This window comes from Sphaeramia orbicularis, chromosome 21 (genome assembly GCF_902148855.1).
Source record: "Sphaeramia orbicularis chromosome 21, fSphaOr1.1, whole genome shotgun sequence".
In the NCBI taxonomy this organism is placed as follows: Eukaryota; Metazoa; Chordata; class Actinopteri; order Kurtiformes; family Apogonidae; genus Sphaeramia; species Sphaeramia orbicularis.
This window is the reverse complement of record NC_043977.1, coordinates 8,426,613-8,446,712: the sequence shown is the minus strand read 5'-3', so window position 1 is coordinate 8,446,712 and position 20,100 is coordinate 8,426,613. Positions and strand designations below refer to the sequence as shown.

At 34.6% G+C, this 20,100-nt stretch overlaps 1 protein-coding gene across 1 annotated transcript in view; it reads right to left on the bottom strand.

Annotated features, from left to right (window-relative positions):
- LOC115412475 (aryl hydrocarbon receptor-like) overlaps positions 1–20,100 on the bottom strand; it is a 61,052-nt gene that overhangs the window by 14,598 nt on the left and 26,354 nt on the right. Inside the window, exons 3-4 of the mRNA XM_030125002.1 lie at positions 5,370–5,482; positions 555–644 (exon numbers count right to left, since the gene is read on the bottom strand). Coding sequence (XP_029980862.1) covers positions 555–644; positions 5,370–5,482 — 203 coding nt within the window. The remainder of the gene's footprint in view (positions 1–554; positions 645–5,369; positions 5,483–20,100) is intronic.

Below are 20,100 nucleotides of genomic sequence, written 5' to 3'. Positions count from 1 at the left end.
ATATCAGTCCCCTTAGACCAAAAAATGTAATCCACTACACATGAAAACAGTCAGCCTTAACATATAGGGAACTGGCAGTGTGTTGTGCTAATATGATATGATATATATGATATGATATATGAAAACGCTAACAGGCTACACTAGTGGTTAATGCACTAACATTAGCATGCCTATGCTAATGCTATACTAAGAAATGTTTAAACTAATTTAAATAATGTCTTATGCACACACTGTCATACTATACATACAGTAGAATTCCCAGGATGTGCTCAGCATTAGTAAACAAAGAAGCAAAGGAAACAATGTGCTACTTCCTGTTTATATTTACAAAAACAAATAAATATGAAATATCAAACCATAAGCAATGTTGTAATGACCAACTTTGTGAAAAATCAAAAGGCTCTGAAAATTTGCAGAGTGTGTTATAATAAGAATGGACATGTGTATGGTCACAGTTGACCTTTGACCTTTGGCCACCAGGCTTTTTCAGTTCTTCCTTGAGCTTGACTGAATGTTTACACCAACCCCTTGGATGCAGAGGGTAAATGTCTCACCTGATGGAAGCCCAGGTAGTCCTTGATGGTGTCTGAGGTGTAGAACACCAACCCCTCCGACGTGACCACGATCACAAACCCATTTAAGGCCTGAACAGGAAACACAATCCAATATATAGGTCAGGTTTATATCAGGGGTGTCAAACATGTGGCCCGCAGGCCAAACCCAGCCCACCAAAGGGTCCAATCTGGCTGGATTGGGCCGGATTGGGGCCAGAAACCAATATCATCTCAAGTAAAATAATATCATAGGAACCTATAACTAATGACTCCAAATTTTCTTACGGGTTTATGTGAAAAAAAAAGACATTATGAAAATACTTACATTAACAAAAAAAACCAAACCATCCAAAATATTCTGATTGAAGAGACTTAACCATCCAGTATCCTGCATGTAGAGGTCCTTCTAATCACAAAAAGTGCATAATCTGCACAGCGCTGTAATAATGTCAACATGTTGATCATAGTTTATTTTAAACTTTTTTTTCCACATTTTTTTGGTATTTCATCAACTTGATTCATAAAGAAAAATACCAAATACTCAATAACTGTCATATTTTAACCCTTTAAATGTCATGTTCATAATGTAAACAAACTTTTTGTCTTTTTCCCAATATACTACATAAAAATTGGATTTTTTTTTTTTTTTTCAGCCTTGCATATGTCCATGATTAACAGTAACATTGACTAATGCTTATTGTATGATATTATATGCATTATTTTTGTGCTAGGTTAAATGTTAAATGCTAAAATGTGTCAATGTGCATTATTTTACTCACTTGGTAGAAGGGTGTTAGTGTAGTAAATTTCTATTGTTTACAATGTGAAGATTTTAGTGACTAGGTCAAAATTTAAAAAATCATGCAAAATGAACTTTTAAATTCTGACCTAAAACAAATATTGAAAAAATACGACCTCTAATAACATGAAGTGCAAAGTGTGCATAATATGCTCACCCGGATACTGGAAGGTTAATAGTTAAGAGTATGTCATTAAATTAGTGTGGAAACATCGTGAAAAGGTGAAAGTTAACACAAATTAGGTGGGATGGAACAGGTTAAACTGACAAATGGGCTCTATTACAACACGTCATGACAGATATTGTAAAATTTTGAAACAATATTTTGCCCTTCTATAACATGAAGGGCAAATTGTGCATAATATGCTCACCCAGATGCCGTGAGGTTAATGAACTGTGTTTTACATTCAGTCTGAGCAGGTTGTAAATCTTTATAATCCAGCGTTCTGTCAACAGCTGCTGCAGTCCGCCCTTCCTATTACATAACCAGCGCCTGTTGTGATCATTATGCAGAACAACGTGTGAAAACGTCTCTGACAGGTGAGTGTTGTTGGACGTGGTGCTGGGTACAGGTTTTGTTTAGAGTCACAAAGCGTGGCCGGGCTTTGGCGAGAGGCAGCGACACAAACAGCCTCACCTGTCACTACTTCCTCCTGGTTGGATAGACCTGGATTAGCTCGACACAACACACCTGGCCACAAATAAACACCGTGTGACTGTGCATGAATGCAGCTGCTCGCCTCGGGAGCTTTTCTACCGACTCCCAAACCCCGTCAATGAACGCCTTCAGAGGTGTGTGTACGCCGTCAGGTTTCAGTTTGTTTGATGGATTACCGCTTCATGTCATCTGTAGAGCTCATCTTTGTGTTTCATCTGTTCTCAGACTGACACAGCCACAGTGTTTACAACCTCCAACCCAACAGTTCAGGAGTTATTTGACCTCTTTCACCTGACCACAGGTGAAAACAGATCAGTGTTCATTCACTATTATTAACTCTCACAGATGGAAAATGTTCAATCACTTCTGATCCACAGGTGTCAAACATACGGCCTGGGGGCCAAAACACCGAAGTTATTAACAGTCGAGGATATCAAAATCATTTTAGTTCAGGTTCCACATACAGACCAATATGATCTAAAGTGGGTCAGACCACTTTTGCAAGTTTTGTGATGAAAGTCTGATGTTGCAGCTCATACAAGTGTATTGTAAGAGGAAGTTTTGATACAAATATGAAGACAGTGTCATGGCCAGTGTTTTAACATGACTTTAGACCACAGATGTCAAAATCAATTTAGTTCAGCCCAATATGACCTCAAGTGGGTTGGACCAGTACTTATTACTATCATAATAACCTATAAATAATGACAACTCCAAATGTTTGTCTTTGTTTTAGTGCAAAAAAGTAAAACTATATGAAAATGTCTACATTTACAAACTATCCTTTCACAAAAAAATTGGAATAACCTGAACAAATATGAACATGAAATGTCTTCAGGGAACTAAGTGCAATTTAAACAATACTCTGCCTGTAACTAAATATTTTGTGTATTTGTAGATCCACTGTGATCTGTAAGCACAATATTGTATATGTGTAAATGATAAACTGAAACGTAATATTGTTAAAACTGCACAAATTTTTCTTAAGAAATTTCAGGTTGTTAATGTTTATCACATTTTTAAAAGATAGTTTGTAGATGCAACTTTACTTTGATCACTATAAAACAAAAATAATTGTTTGCAGTTGTTATTCTTTATAGATTTTTCTGTTATAATTTTACTGGTCCGACCCACTTTAGATCATACTGGGCTGAATGTGGAACCTGAACTAAAATGAGTTTGACAGCCCTGATTTAACTTTTCAAGAATATCAATGTCTTCTGTGTAATTTTTGTACTTTGTAAATCCACTCCATGGGCCGGAATGAATCCTTCGGAGGGCCGGTTTTGGCTCGTGGACCTTATATTTGACACCCCTGTTTTAGAACATTAGTTTTTTAGCCCTTTAGTTCTGTCCTGATTCTTCTATTTCCATCTACATTAAGTGTTTTTGCCCCATTGTGGTGTTTACTACTTTTGCTTCTAACAGCAGCTTGTCTGTTTCCAGCCCATGGTATGAAATAAATCAGATTATGTGTAATCTAATTCCACAGCGGTTCACTGACGTATAATCAGATGAGGGCAGCAAATGTCAAAGCTCTTCTGTCTCAACATCACCTGACACTGATGGATGAAGTCAACACAGATGATCCTCTTCATCACATTCAACCCAACATGGTTATAATAGTTTTGGATTTGTCATTACAGTTTAGTTTTATTTAGTTTAATTTTTTTTTCTCTAATTCAGTTAGTTTTAATTTGTTTTTAGAGCAGGTTTGCTAGTTTTTATTGGTTTTCATTTTTTTCTAAATGCTTAGTTTTAGTATTAATTTTAGTTTTGTCGTATCTTTTATCTTCTTCACTGTCGTATTCACATAAATCCCAGACTGGACTCTGCTGTTTTCTCTCAACTTTAGTCTCCATGTTTCCAGGTAGAGTGGGGACGAGAAACTGACTCTAAACGAAAAGTGACAACAAGTGACGGACTGTGAAGTGTCGTATGGTGCCACTAGCCAAAATTGCTTGAGTGAAATAAATCGATTTCGTATCAATCCTACATTGACAAAGACGAAAACAAAGGGAATTTTATCCATAATTTTTATCCTTTTCAGTTAGTTTTGTAAACACACAATACAGTTTCAGTTAGTTATGTTTTTTTCTTTTAATTATAATTTTTATTTATTTCAGTTAACAAAAATATTTTTTCAATTCTAGTTTTCGTCATTTTGTTAGTTTTCCTTAATGATAATAACCTTGCAACCCAAGCAGAGACATAAAGGACTGAGTGTTACAGATGATTCTTCACACCTTCATCACTTGCTAAATATTAATATTAGCTGATGTTTAACCCTTTAAGTGCCAATATTGTGACAATCAACATAACTGACTGAAACAGACCATACCTCCAGATAGTTACCAAATCTTGTTACCACCCCCGATCAATAGGTGGCAGACATGTACCCCTTCAATCCTAACATTATTTCAGAACATGTTTCTATTCAAAGTGAAGACAAAAATACAGTTTAAAGGCGTGGTCCAAAGCTGGTTTAGTGAGTAAGTAAAGTTTATTTAATTTTAGTTTAGTTTAGGATAGATAAGAACACATTTGTCAACTTTGCTACTTGGATAAAATGACACTAAAACTTATTGCATTTTACTTTCTACAAATGTTTAAGTTCATTTATTTTAAGGATAAGATGAAAAAAAAAAAAAAAAAAAAAGAAAACTTCCATGTAAATATGTTCAAAGTTCAAAGTTATGCAATCCAATATGGCCGCCACCCTGTGACATCACAATATGCAAATTAGATGAGTAAATTTACTCCCATCATAAACTTTGGGTCATACCTAGTATTTTTCTCAGTTACAGTATGACTTTATCTCTCAACACTTCCAAGATGCAGCTTTTTAAAATCTTGATATCAAAATTTAATGTTTTTTTTTCTTGATTATTATCCTTTCTGATGTCAAATGAACTAAATCAACTAAAATAAATTAATTGAATAATTGGCTGTAATTAATCACAATTAATTGCATTTTTAAGCTTGTAATAATGAAATTGGAATGCAAAAGTCTCATCATCTATGTAGATCCAACACTAACAAAGCATCTTTAAAATGTATTTATTTAAATTTCTAAAAAACTTATTTATTCATTTTTTCAACAAAGCATATTTAAATGTATATCCTTTTTTTAAAATATATTTTTGTCTTAAAACACAGATTTTCTTCATAAAAACTATCATCAGCTTGAAGAGAATATTGGTACTTTCTCGACAATAATGTTTAACCATCGTGTTTTGGATATTATATCTTTTACCTTTAATATTTTCAGTAAACGTCAGTAGTTTTTGTTGCAGTGGTCAAGCAGGTCATAACTTCTTATTTTAGATGGATGTGTTCTGTCAGTGTCGTCGTGTACCTGGAGCAGCAGGTCGCCTTCTGAGAATCCCCAGGCGTCCATGCCATTCCCATTCTGCCCATTGATGCCTGGAAACACCAGACTGTTGTTCCCATTCCCGTTCTTTAGGGTCGCTGCAAAATAGTGGAAACATAAAGGTCAAAGGTCAGAAGAGACAAAAGATGAATAAAAATTGTTCCAATGTCCCTGTATGTCAGCATCATGTTCTATCTGAATCAATCCCCAGTTGAATGTGTGAGGTTGTCAGGTTCTGTCTCTATGTTCCAGTCCTGTGGTCTGGATGCAGATCAATCTAACAATAGAAGTGGGCGGGACTTTCACTGGAGGAGAACTCAACTAATTCAAAGTCCATATATGACTTCTATCAATGATCAATAGGAACTATACTGATACCTGTAACCATTTATATGTTATAAACCATCAAAATATGGACCATTAGAAGTACAGGGAAATATTTCAAAAATCAAATATTTCAAAAATTCGTCAAAAATTCCAAAAGCAAAATTTCTCAAAACTGTGAACAAACTTTGTAGACATTGTCCCAAGGAAGTAGCATAAAAAAATTGAAATGAATCTGACCAGCAGTTTTGGAGAGGAAGGTTGTTGAAATCTAGACACTGGTGACTTTGAGTTTAATCATTCAGGTTCACTCAAGGTCAAAGGTCATGGACCCGAAAGAAAGTCCACATATGACTTCATATCAGTGCTCAGTCGTAACTATATTGATGTCTGTAACCATTTCCATATTATAAACCATTAAAACATGGACCACTATAAAAATTATAGAAATTGTAAAAGCACATTTTTAATATTTCAAAAATTCTGCAAAATTCTGTAAATTACTTGTCTTCTTTCTAGGGCTTTTTTTTTGCACCAACAATGTTTCTTTCCTCATTTAATTTCATTTAGTTTAACTATGCATGGATGTGTTGTCCAATAAGCCCATTTGTCAGATTTGATTGTGGTTTAATAGACAGTTGGATTCTATGTATCAGTCTGTGTGTGTTTTTTCCAGGGCTGTTGAAGTGTGACTGTACATACAATGATTCTTTCATATAGTTTTCCTATCCCAGTATCACGAGACAGCGGCTGAAAATCTGGCGTCTTGCCTGAAGACACATTCGAGACACGAGGAACTTGCTTGATCAGTCTTTTACATTTCAAGAGTTCATATAAAGTCTTGGCCTGCCAGGAGCCAGACCTGCTTTATTGTCTTTACAGATAGAAATAAAGACGTTTTTGGGGCATTTTGGAGGCTAATCCTCTGATTAAAACAACAAAACTGGTGTGTCTGGGCCTTTTTATCAAGAAAATACTGAGCTTTGATAAATTAAATTAAATGCACCATTGAAAATGATGATTTCCCAAGGGTTCAAATAAATGAAGGAATGAATGAATGGAAATTAATGAATATATACAACTGGAATATATGGGAAATGTGTAAACATTACTGACAAAATTAGATTTCAGAAGGACATAAGTATGATGGAAGCTTTATGGTATTGTCTGGGAGGAGAATGGAATAATAATATAAAACTCTGAGATGTTCTGAAGACAGATTGGTGTAAAATACCACAAAATTATTTAAGAAAATCTCCAGATGAGTTCAAGATAAATATTAACTTTTACAAGTCAAAGACAGGCTATTTTGTGTTTTAATACGGTGCACTCAGTATCGTCTATCTGAAAAATAAAAATTAATTCATTTTGGGGGGTTTGTTTTTAAGTGTGTTTACTAAATGATGAACCACAGATTTATTAAGAATTAAGACATTAATACATAGGGGATTAGTTTCAAAGAGCATGAGGCATGTATTTTTTCTAGCTTTTATGGAGAAAAACATCTACTATTATATTATGTCATGTTACATTTTACAACAAACATGAAAAGAGTGAGATCTGTATTAAAGGTGAAACTAAAAAGAATATTTTTACATTTATACCCATCAGAAGATATTTTAACAGATAGAGACGGTTAAATGTGACCCAAATTAGCCTCAAAGTATAAACATTTTACAAGATTTATCCTTATTTAATCTTTACATTGTATGCTTATAATTGACTTCAAGAAAAAATATAAAATTTTGGGGAAAAACATGTAATTCTTGGTGTTTTCCACTGAAGTATGTGAAGGTTTCGTATCTTATTATATGCTTTAACACGACATCCTCTTATTTTGCTGATTTAATGTTTGGTCTGTGATAATGTCTTAAAACCATTGTCTTATTTTACATGTATGTTCTTATTTTATAGTTTTGATGGTGAATTCAACATCTGGCTCAGGCTAAACAGCTGAAAATTCGGCTAAAACTGGCACATTTACAGTAACATGATGAATAATAAATAAATAAATTAAATCAACTGCGCAGTGTGTAATTTCTGCCACTAGGGGTCTCTCATCACAAACAGAGACATAAACAGTAAAATCACTGGAAAACTGAGACAAAGTCCTGAAACATTAGTCATAAATGTAACTTGTAAAGACATCAGGGTTTTATTTTTTGGTAACAATGTGATGAAAAAACATGCCAATGTTTTTTTAGATGCTAATTTAATAAAGAAATGAATGAAAACACTTTTTACCAATAACAAGTAATATGTAAATGAAGAACATCTGCTGATATAGTATCAAAATGGATGCTAAACTGAACTTCTGCAGGAATCACAGCTGGTCTGGTGATTATTTCCAATGCTGATGATGGTATGATGGAGTGAGGGATCATGGGAGTTGTTTTCACCAAGGTGTATCAAAGTTTTATTCACATTTGCTCAAATGAAATTCCTGCAAATTACATGAAATTTATAAGAGGATGAAACTGGATGTTAAACTGAATTTAAATAGTTATGGAAACATGATATAATGAATAATAATGTAACAATAATGTAAAATAAGAGACTCACAGTTCTTCTGTTTATGCCTAAAAGAGCAGATGTGAAGGGATTAATGTCCTGCCCATGCAAACATATTTTTCTAAACAAATATGTTCAGAAAATATGAACAAAACAACCAAAATAATCAACACAATCATAAAAACAATCAACAAAATGAACAGAAATAAACAAAATAATGGACAAAATTAATAAAATAATGAACAAAATAACAAAAAAAAGAACAAAAATTTACATATTAATCAAAAAATGAATAGAATCAACAAAGAACTGAGTAAAAATTATTAAAATAATCAACATAATGAACAAAAATAATCCAAATAATAGTAACAAATTGAACAAAATTGAATACAATAACAAACAAAATTAACAAAATTTAGCAAAAAAATCAACGAAATGAAAAAGATAATCAACAAAATGAACAAAAATGACCAAAATAATCAACAAAACAAATAAAGTAATCAACAAATTAAACAAAAATGAATAAAACTACCAGGTTTGACTCAACACACGTCAGATGTTTATCATTGTTTGCGCTGCTTCTTGTCATGGGGTCAAAGGTCACAATAAATAGTGACTTTAACCTTTACAACACATTTAGTTCTGTTTTTTACTGTGTCTTTTAAGGCTGTGCACATATTTCCTGTATTTTCTTGTTGCATTTGAAGAAAAGAGAATCAGAAATAAATACGTATAATCGTTTCAACTGTGAGAAAACAACAAAGATAAAGGTGGAACCAGACTTTTATACAGGCCTGTGTGTTATAAAATTCCGGCAAAAGGAAAACTGTATCAGCTCACACAGATTTTTTCATTGGATGTAGAACCGATCTGGCAACCTGCACATCCGCACACACATAATACATACACAGCAGGAATAACACACACAAACACACACGTCGGTCGTCTGCTTCGTCCCTGGGGGGGTTTTATAAGCAACAGCCGACAAGAGCGCTTCCCTTATCTGGACAGCCACTACAGGAAAATCCCAGGATATAGCCTCTCCCAACCAGTCCGTCCAGTCCTGTCACGCAACATCTTTAAGGAGGGAAGGGGCCCCTGCCGAACAAACCCCCCCCACACCACTAATACACTCACAAAAACACACACCAGTCTGACATAATACATGCATAAACAAAAAGCTAAAGTGTTGAAAGCAAACTATAACGATAAAATAGATGTAAAACCGCCACTGAAGAGGCTGCACTATGTGGACATAAGTATGTGGACGCGTTGAATTCAGGTGTTTCTTTTCTAACAGGGATCTGGGATACAAAACAATAATGACTAATGTCAGAATATAGTTTTACATTGGGATAAATATCATTGCTTTTGTTAGTTTGGTTAAAATTGTTATCTTTGCTTCTAAAGTGCCTCAGAGATGGTTTTGATTTAATTTCTTTCAACACTGATTTTATTTTATTTTTTATCCATGACAATGTTTTTAAAATATTTTTCATGCTCTGACTGTAAATAATAATTTTCTACCATAACTAACCATCTACTTTCTTCACATCTCACTTAGGAAAAAAAATATCTCCCATAAACTTTCAGAAAATATTGCTTTTTTTTGGTTTTGTTTTTATGTCAAATCATCATGAACAGGAAATCTTACAGCTGTAGACACAATGTGTCCCAATATTTTTGTCCATATAGTTTATAAACATCAATATTTCCTTAAAGTTTAATGGGAGTTTTTTCTTCCTCAAGAGATCTGAAGAAAGTAGATGGTTAGTTGTGGTAGAAAATTATTATTTACAGCCAGAACATTAAAAATATTTTAGAAATTTAGAGGTAGAACATTTAAAATCACTGTCATGGATAAAAAAAACACAAAAAAACCCCAAATCAATGTTGAGAGAAATTCACTCAAATCCAACTCTGAAGCATTTTGGACACAAAGATAACAGTTTAAATCAAACTAACCAATGCAATGATATTTATCCCAATATTAAACTATATTCTGACATTAGTCATTATTGTTTTGTATCCCAGAACCCTGTTAGAAAAGAAACACCTGAATTCAACGTGTCCACATACTTTTGTCCATATAGTGTACATGCATATATACAAAGCTAAGGTGTTGAAAGCAAAGTGTTTCCATACTATTACGGTACAAAAATCACTACTTCAGAAACTACACAACACCAAACAGATAATAATTGATGCAGGATTAAAACAAAGGGGGGAAAACTTCCTGCATGAGCCAAAACACAGTGTATACACAAACCAAATCTGGATAAACCACCACATCCCTCATGCTGTGCTTTTTTCTTTTCTCTGCTCAGTGTTTGCGTGAGTTAGTGGGCCTCTTCGGGTCCGTCTGTTTGTTTTCATTCTACGTTTTTTTTTTTTTCCTCGCAGTGGTGAACTCTGCATTGTGTTCTTTTTCCTCTGCTCACAGCTACACTGAGTTCAAGTCCAACGCTGCCCACGCCACAGGTGAATGTGTTTAAGGATACCTGACCAATGGCTGCAGCCGCTCAGAGGTGGGAACGGAAAACAACTACAGATTCCTGGCAAAACATTAAAAAAAAGGGCTTCAAAGGGCTGGTTATATGCAGTGTTTTGGCCAGTTTTGTGCAGCTTGGGCTCAAGGCGCAGATGCCACAGCAGCTTAGAGTCAAACATCTGTCAGCTCCTGTTCACCTGCCACATTCATAAAACACTGAGGTCAAGAGGTCAACGCTGCTGACACACTGGAGAGGAGAGGGTCTGCACAAGGTCTGAACCACCAGCTTCCCAGGCAAACATGGACAACTGTGTCTCCGGGGGATTTAGAGTGATTTGAGGTAGTATTAATATTCCACATTCTCACCAGCAGAGGGCAGTGTGGCACCAGAACACACGGAGTTCTACTAAAACCACCTACAAATCAATGCTATGTACCCACAAACTGTATCACTCACTGAATAAAGCATAAAGATCATTGTTTCCACACATCTGTATAATGGTTTCATCAAGTTTTTCTCTTCAAACTAAAAGTCAGAGATGCTTATTTTTACTATACTATAGTAAAACCAAACAAAGAGGTGGTTTAACAGACAAAGACTTGGTAAAACCAACATAAAAGATGCTAAAATTTTGACAAAAAAAAAAAAAAGTCTCAAACATTGTAAAACCAAACTTTTATTATTAAATCAGACTTAAAGATAGTTAAACTAGACTAAAGTATAGTAAAACCAAACTAAGAGATGGTTTTAACAAAGACTTAGTAAAACCAGTATAAACTAAAAGATGTTAAAACAGACAGAAAAGGTTGGGAAAAAAAAAAAAAAACTACAAATTTAAAACACTGTAAAACCAAACTATTTTATGGTTAAATCAGACTTAAAGATGGTTAAACTAGACTAAAATATAGTGAAACCAAACAGAGATGGTTTTTAATGTACTAAAAGTTAGTAAAATCAGTTTAAAAAAAATAAAACTAAACAAAAAGGAGGGTAAAATAAACTAAAATTGTTTCCCTACATCCGTCTTATACTATCATCAAGTTCAAAGAGATGGTTTCAACAGGCAAAAACTTGGTAAAACCAGTATAAAAGATAAGCTAAAACATGTTAAAAAAGACTGAAAATTTGAAAAAATAAGTCTAAAAAAATGTAAAACCAAACTATTTAATGGTTAAATCAGACTAAAAGATGGTTAAACTAGACTATAGTAAAAACCAAACTGTTATAATGGACTAAAAGTTTGAAATAGAGTAAAACTAAATGAAAAGTGGATCAAGTTTTCTTCTTCAAACTAAAACTCAATGAAGCTTATTTAATAGTCACTCAAAATTACACTGTCTTATAATCTTCACATGCTGCATCAGCTGATAGTTTACGTTATAGCTCTGTTAGCTTAGCTCTGTTAGCTTAGCTCTGTTTTTAGACTGAAAACAGCCACAGTAAAACCACAAATTCCCTCTGTTTTCTGCTTGGTTTGTGTTGTCAGTATCTGAACTAAAGATCTGTCTGAATCCAACAAACAAGGTCAGACCTGTCACAGTTTAGTCTGAACCGTGGAGCAACAAACGGCAACTTAGCTCAGTTCAACTAAGCCTCTGAATCAAACTCACCTGTGTCCAAGAAACACTGACATGAACCATCAAACTCCATTCTTTACATTTATAGTCAAAACAACAGCAATGCTTCTATTTTTATCATTTCTTTTCTTTGGCTCTGACAGTTTTTTCTTCCTGGTTCTCATCCTCAGCTTGGCCTTGAGTAACTCACTACTCCCTCTAGTGGTCACATAAATCCCCCGGCTCATCAATGGACATAAATTCACTTCATACCTCTACAATCCAATACGTCGGCACCTTTGGCAGAACTTCACAGATCTTTATTGTAAACACTCTGAGAATTTTAGCTCATTTTTTAAAATATTTGAAGTACAAATACTACATATAAACCATTTACAAATCTAAGGGAAAGTTCCATAGACAAATCCAGAGTCCTGATTCATTTCAGCTGCAGAAAGTACCATCCTAGTGTTACATATCCAGACTTATCACTATGTTTCATTAGTTCTGTACTCGTGTTGTAGGTGGAATAGGTGTCAAAGTTCTCTGGGTTGTTTGTTTGTTCTTGGGTGACTGATGCATTTGGAAAATAGTCATGAGATACAAGTTGTCTAGATGGAACATGTGACTATGAGGAAGCACATCACGGTATCAAAGCGACTAAAATTGTAAGAACAACAAGAAAGAGGAAGGAAGGAGGATGACAACCCACCACTAAGGTGATGGAAATACTCACCCTTATTCCAGTAGAGTACTTCCTGTCAGCCACACTGGTACCAGGCCTTCTATTAGAGGGAGGCCTTTATTGCTAATTTCCTCTGTTTAATAACTATGGGTATTGTACAGGCATTGGTCATCCTGCAGAAATCACCAGTTGGTCGATCTGCCAGTAAACTCATGGTAACTCTATGCCATGCTTGCAGCATTATACACATGCTATACATCCACAAAACCAGAAGAACACCACTTAAATGCTAAAAACTAATTTTCTGAAAACAAAACACAACCCAAACAAGTAGTACTTAACCAATAGAGACCTGGTGCTGGCTTTTATGTCAGTTCCTAAATGGATTCTTCTCTATTTAACCTTTCTTAAATGATTTATCATCATTTATTATAAAATTATCTTCTGTATTTTGCTGTTTTTTCAATGAAAATTAAATATTTTCCCGTATTTCATTTACTGATCATGAAGATGTTCATAAAAGCTCAGATTAAAGTTGATTATCATAATATCAGACGCAGACACAAATGAAGAAAATGTGAGTTTTTCAACAAAATATATCATTAATTGAACATAAACCCAGTGTGTCCATCCACTGTCATTGATCCAACTCCATGGGTTGTACTGGTGAATCAACGTTGTCGAAAATGATGGTATTTCCACGGTAACTATAAAGCCTCCGAACGTCCAAATGGGTCATATCTGATGACCATGAACAATTATTTATATGTATTGATAGGATTAGTGGATCAACAGGTATTAAACAGTTTACATCAGTAGATGGTTTTGGTCACCAGTGGCTGTTTGGGTCTTCATGGGTTAAAGTGTCAAATATCTAAACCATGCTAACAGTCTGAGACCAGCATATGTCATGAATAATTTAATAAAACTACAAACCAATGAGACACACTTTGCAGCACTAAGCTAACACAGCATAAGTGTTATTTCCCTACCGATAAAACTCACTGAACGAAACAAATAAAGAGCAAAAAAAAAAAGGTCATATTATGGAGAGCTGATGATGAATTTTGCTGCTGTTTTCTGATTAGAACTTGTTTTTTTATGAATTAAGTTTCTGGTATCCATTGTTTTGTGGTACACTGAAGTGATTCAGACTGGAAACAAATGGACCAGGGTTTAACAGGGTAACGCAAAACCCTGGTCCATTTCCTGTGACCACCCCCTTTGGTTTAAAAGGAAGGAAGACCTGGTCAGCAGTTTAGGTCTACATGTCCCTGCTTAGCAAACACAGTGCAATTATAAATTCAATAAATATGATCTTTAGAGACTTCATAGATCAGAAGAAGTGGGAGGTCGTCATGGCAACTCAAAACCAGGACTTGTGCAAATGCCTATGACACAGGTGTCAAACATGCGGCCCGGGGGCCAAATCCGGGCCGCCAAGTGGTCCAATCTGGCCCGTGGGATTAATTTGTGAAATGCAAAAATTACATTGAAGAGATTAACAATCAATGATATTAAAATCATTTTAATTCAGGTTCCATACACATACAGTCCAATTAGATTTCAAGAGGGTTAGACCAGTAAAATATTATCATAATAACCTATAAATCATGACAACCTCAAATTCTCTCATTTTTTTGCTGTAAAAAAGTACAATTACATGAAAATGTTTATATTACCAAACTATACTTTTACAAAAAATGTGAATAACCTGAACAATTTTACCAATATTCTGCCTGTTATTAAATGTTTTGTGTGACTGTAATGCGCATGTGTAAATGATAAACTGATAAACCGAGGCATAATATTGTTAAAATTGCAATTGTTATTTCTTAAGACAATTTGAGTTGTTCATGTTATTCAGATTTTTAAGGAAACTTTGTAGACGTAAACCTGATCATTATATAATTTTACTTTTTTTCACTGTTATTATTTTACTGGTTTGGCCCACTGGAGATCAAATTGGGCTGAATGTGCCCCCTGAGATTGACACCCCTGTCCTATGAGATCATCCAGGTTGATCTACACGTCAACAACATATAGAAACGGTAATAATTAATATAAAATCTTATTTAGATCCACTCCTGTTTTCAGTTTTCAAGTACATTTGACTTTTAATACAAACAACACTTCTTTAACCCTCTAGCGTTTCAGCAAACAGAAACTATTCATTCCATAACAGAGCTTTAATTGTTTGAACATCACCTTCCCATGATCCTTTGCATTAACACAAACCTGCAGTGGCTACAAATGCACAATAACTCCTCAGATGACTGATCCACAATAACAAAGTGTTGAAAATAGCACCATTGTATCGTAGAATTGATTAAATTACAGCATAAAAGCAGTGTGTGTGTGTGTGTGTGTGTGTTGTAGCAGACGGACTGCAGACATCCATCCGTTAAGCTTCTTTCAATACGTCATCGGACCTTCTTAAAGCGAGGTGTAATTTGACGCTATGTGAGGCCCCTTTTCCTGCACCAAACTACAGCTTCCTCTTTGAGAAAACAGCCCATTATGGGATTGTTGAAATGCGGAGCATGCTTTTGATGCCAGATTCAGTCTGGGAGAACGTGGCTGCTGCTCAGACCCAAAAGTAGACGTTAAAGGATTCCACCTCATTTCATCATGGGGTAATTAAATGAAGGCAGAGAACTATGAGGCTTTGGAGTTTATCTACATACAATCTACTCGCACTTCACAGTCAAGTACGACTACATACACACTTATACAGATGTCGTCTCCTTCCGTGTTTTCTGCTTTTTTTTGTTCTTTTATGTTTTTATCTCAGATCAGCATGAACAGGACATCTTACAGCAGCAGCCATGATGTGTCCCAGTACTTTTGTCCATATAGTTTATAAACATCATAGTAAGATTGCACTGGTTAGTTTGGTTTAAATTCTTATCTTTGCTTCCAAAATGCCTCAGAGATGGTTTTTACCTAATTTCTCTTAACATTCATTTTGTTGTTTCATCCATGACATGATGTTTATAAACTATATGGACAAAAATATTGGGACACATCATGTCTACAGCTGCAAGATTTCCTGTTCATGCTGATTTGAGATAAAAACATCTATGTTTCTTTAAAGTTTAATGGGAGATTTTTTTTCTTCCTCAGTGAGATGTGAAGAAAGTAGATGGTTAGTTGCGGTAGAAAATTATTATCTGAAGTCAGAGCAGGTAAAATATCTTAGAAATTCATAGGCAGAAGATGTAAAATCATAGTCATGGATAAAAAACAAAACAAAAACAACAGCAATGTTGAGAGAAATGAAGTAAAACCATCTCTCATTTTGGAAGCAAAGATAAGAATTTAAACCAAACAAACCAATGCAATGATATTTATCCCAATATAAAACTATATTCTGACATTAGTCATTATTGTTTTATATCCCAGACCCCTGTGAGAAAAGAAACACCTGAATTCAGTGTGTCCACATACTTTTCTCTGTACAATATGTTGAAATCCTAACTGGATTTCTACACATTTGGCTGAAAATGTGAAACAAACAACACACAAAAGAAAAAAACATGCAACTGAAACCAAAGAAAATAAGGAAACTGTGACATCTGAACTAAAATGACCTTGTACACAGTGTCTGTTTTAAGATTTAAGGATGTGGGATGAAGCTGAAATGCACAGAAAGTAAAGCAAGTATAAAAGGAAGTTCTGTCACAGGTTGGACGTTGGCCAGATTCAGGGAGAGTATAAAGCATGCCAGCAATGCATAGGGGAATATTATCTTGATTTGAAAACATTTAGTTCCAGCAGAGATCCTGCACAGAGATCTGTGTTCTCACGCAGATGTGAGGGAAAGGGCAGTACTAGCAACAAATAGCAGCCAATAAACCGATCTGCACCGTCCGAAGGTTCATCCTCCCATCAGGCTTTTGATTAATGTCGCCTTTTACTTCCAGGATTTTTTCATGATCAGACAAGAGCGTCAGGGAGGTTTGTGACAGTCAGCCTAAGGATTATCAGGAATATGAGCAGACTATTTGGAAATGCTAAAAAAAAACAAAAACAAAAAAAACCCACAAATCCACGCCCAAAATCAGATTGCATCGTCGACATTACAACGTCAACTAGTTGTGCACAAAAAGTACACAAAAGAATATATTAAAAAGGACAAAAAATATACTACAATGCACCAAAATATTCAAAAACTATGCAAGATTGCATTAAAATGCACAAATATGCTATATACACAGCTGGGGTCTCTGCAGGTTTGTTGAAGCCAAATTGATGATATTTTAAGATATTTTTCAAGGCGACTTTCATCAAATTTCAGACATTACATTCACATAAATAACAGTCGAACAGGCCTCACAGGTATTATACACTAAAATTCACTGAAATGCACTAAAATATACAAAAAAAATTCTAAAATACATAAAAATATGCTAAAATATACAAAATAATACACTAAAATATACAAAAAATATGCAAAATATACAAAAAAATACACAAAAGAATACACCGCACTGCACTAAAATATACACAAATACATACTAAACTACAAACAAAATTTCTAAAAATATACAAAAAAATAAGCAAAAATACACAAAAATATGCTAATATATTCAGAAAATATACAAAAGAATACAAAAGAATCCATTAAAATACACGGCAATGCATTAAAAGATACAAAAAAATACGCAGAAATACACAAAACAATATAAAAAAAATACACTGCAATCCACTAAAATATACCCAAAAAATGCTACAATACATAAAAAAAATTTGCTAAAACATACAAAAATGTACAAATAATATGCTAAAATATACAAAAGAATGCACTAAAATACACTGCAATGCACTAAAATATACAAAAAAATGCAAAAATAGCAAAAAAAAAAAAAAAAAAGCAAAAATACACAAAAGAATACACTAAAATACACTAGAATGAGGAGATAAGAGTGTTGGCAAGGTTTGTGACAGCTAGCCTGAGGATTATCAGGAGTATGAGTGGACTATTTGGAAATGATAAAAAAAACACACAAACAAAAACAAAACACAAATCCTGGTCCAAAATCAGATTGCATCTTATGAAAATATTACCAAATCCCATTTTAAATTTGCACCTGCCATTGTATTGTGCGTATTGTTTAAGTTACATCAGGTACGTTTATTTCTTGCCGCCATGATGTTAATCGTTAGTGTTTTCTGCGTTTTTTGATGAAAGCGTCCACGCGAAAACCAAAAAACAGACCTCGATGAGCCCTAAATGAAAATAAACAGTGATTACATGCTATTCAAAATAACACAATGTCTGTTTGGTGGTGGTGGTGGTGGTGGTGGTGGCAGTGGCGGTGGCGGCGAGGGAGGGGGGCATCTGCTATTTCAATCAACACCAAGAGCTATTCTTGGCTGCTTTTTATCTGCTGGAAGAATAATGTCAACAGTTTCAGACGCAGAGAGAGAGGGAGAAGGAAAAAAACAAGCAAATGCAGGTTTCTGTGTGGGCGTTTTTCACATATGATATCTCCAAAAATGATTGTTATCAGAGGGCAGGCAGTAAGTCACCGCTTCCAAAGACAAGGAAAAAGAACTCATATGAACTGTCTTCATTTTTCCCTCAAGAAGTCTGCTCGCCAGAAAAAAAACATCATCACTGTGCGTTTCTGCCAAATGTGGATCAGTTTCATCTCAGTTCATTGTTGGAGGATCTGCTGTTTTTCCAGTGGAGGGTGAAAAAGTTTACATTCAGGCTGTATTTTGATTCTTTTTGCAAGAAAGAAGTCCAGAGGAATAATAACTTGATTCTAATGTACACAAAAAATACACAAAATACACTAAAAAACACAAAAAATACACTAAAATGCATTAAAATATATAAAAACTATGCAACGTCACACTAAAATACATTAAAGAAAATACAAAATCAGGGTATCTGCAGGTGTGAGGAAGCCAAATTTATGATATTTTAAGAGATATTTCAAAGTGTCTCTAGTCAAATTTCAGACCTTACATTCGCATAAATAACACTCCAATGGGCCTCATAGTTATTACACACCAAAGTGCACCAAAAAATACACAAAAGAATACAGTAAAATGCACTAAAATATACAAAAAAATTATAGAATATAGAAAAAATACACTAAAATACACCACAATGCACTAAATATAGAAAAATAACTGTTACCACTATAAGGACAAACATCCAAATACACACAGTACTTAGCATTAGCATTAGCATTAGTAGCAGTAGCTGCCATTGAAGGACATCTGGGACCAGCTCCAGAGCTTCATCTTCACCGTGTTCAAGGACATCGACAGGAGAATGAACCTGAATGTACCTGTTTATTACCTTCTCCAGGAGGTATTGTGATCACTTTGCTTTTTTGTTTGTTTGTGTGTTTGTTTGTTAGCAACTTTACGGGAAAACTATTACAACTATCTTTACCAAATTGTCCCCACAGATAGGCCTAGGCCCTGGGACCAACCCATTAAATTTTGGGCCAAGTAGGCCAAAGTTCAAGGTCACAGCAAGGTCACAAAATCTCAAATTTTCCTATCTCTCATCATTGAGCAATTTTCAAAAATTCATAAAAAATTCAAAATGACTCTGATTACCTCCAATTTGATACACTCGTAGCTTAGAACAATATCTTGTATCTGGCACGAAATTGTCCACATCCACTGTGGAATGTGGACTCTTTGGACATTTCAATTTAACATTGAAAATCCCATTTATGACACATTTTTCATTATAACTCAACAAATATTGATTTGAATTTAATATAATTTGACATACACATGACTGGTACCAAGCTTCAACTTTTTCTGCTGTATGGAACAACGTGGAAACTGTTTAATTTAAAAAGAAAGTGTTGACCCACACATGCACACCGTTCGGGGTGCTTGGCGGAGGTTTGCGTTCTCTAAATACTTGTTTTGTTTTTTTTTACATAGGAAAATCAATCCTTTGCATTTGACCATCTCTGCCCAGTAGGAGCAGATGTAAACCAGTACCAAGGAGAATTAACCTAGCATACATACACAGAACGGCCAACAGAACTTTCTTGTTGCGACACGACAAGATTAACGATTAACAATAAAAATATTAGACAGATCAGAAGTTCCACATCAACGTACAAAGAAAAAACAGGACCAATGGCCCTGTAGCTTACTGGCCA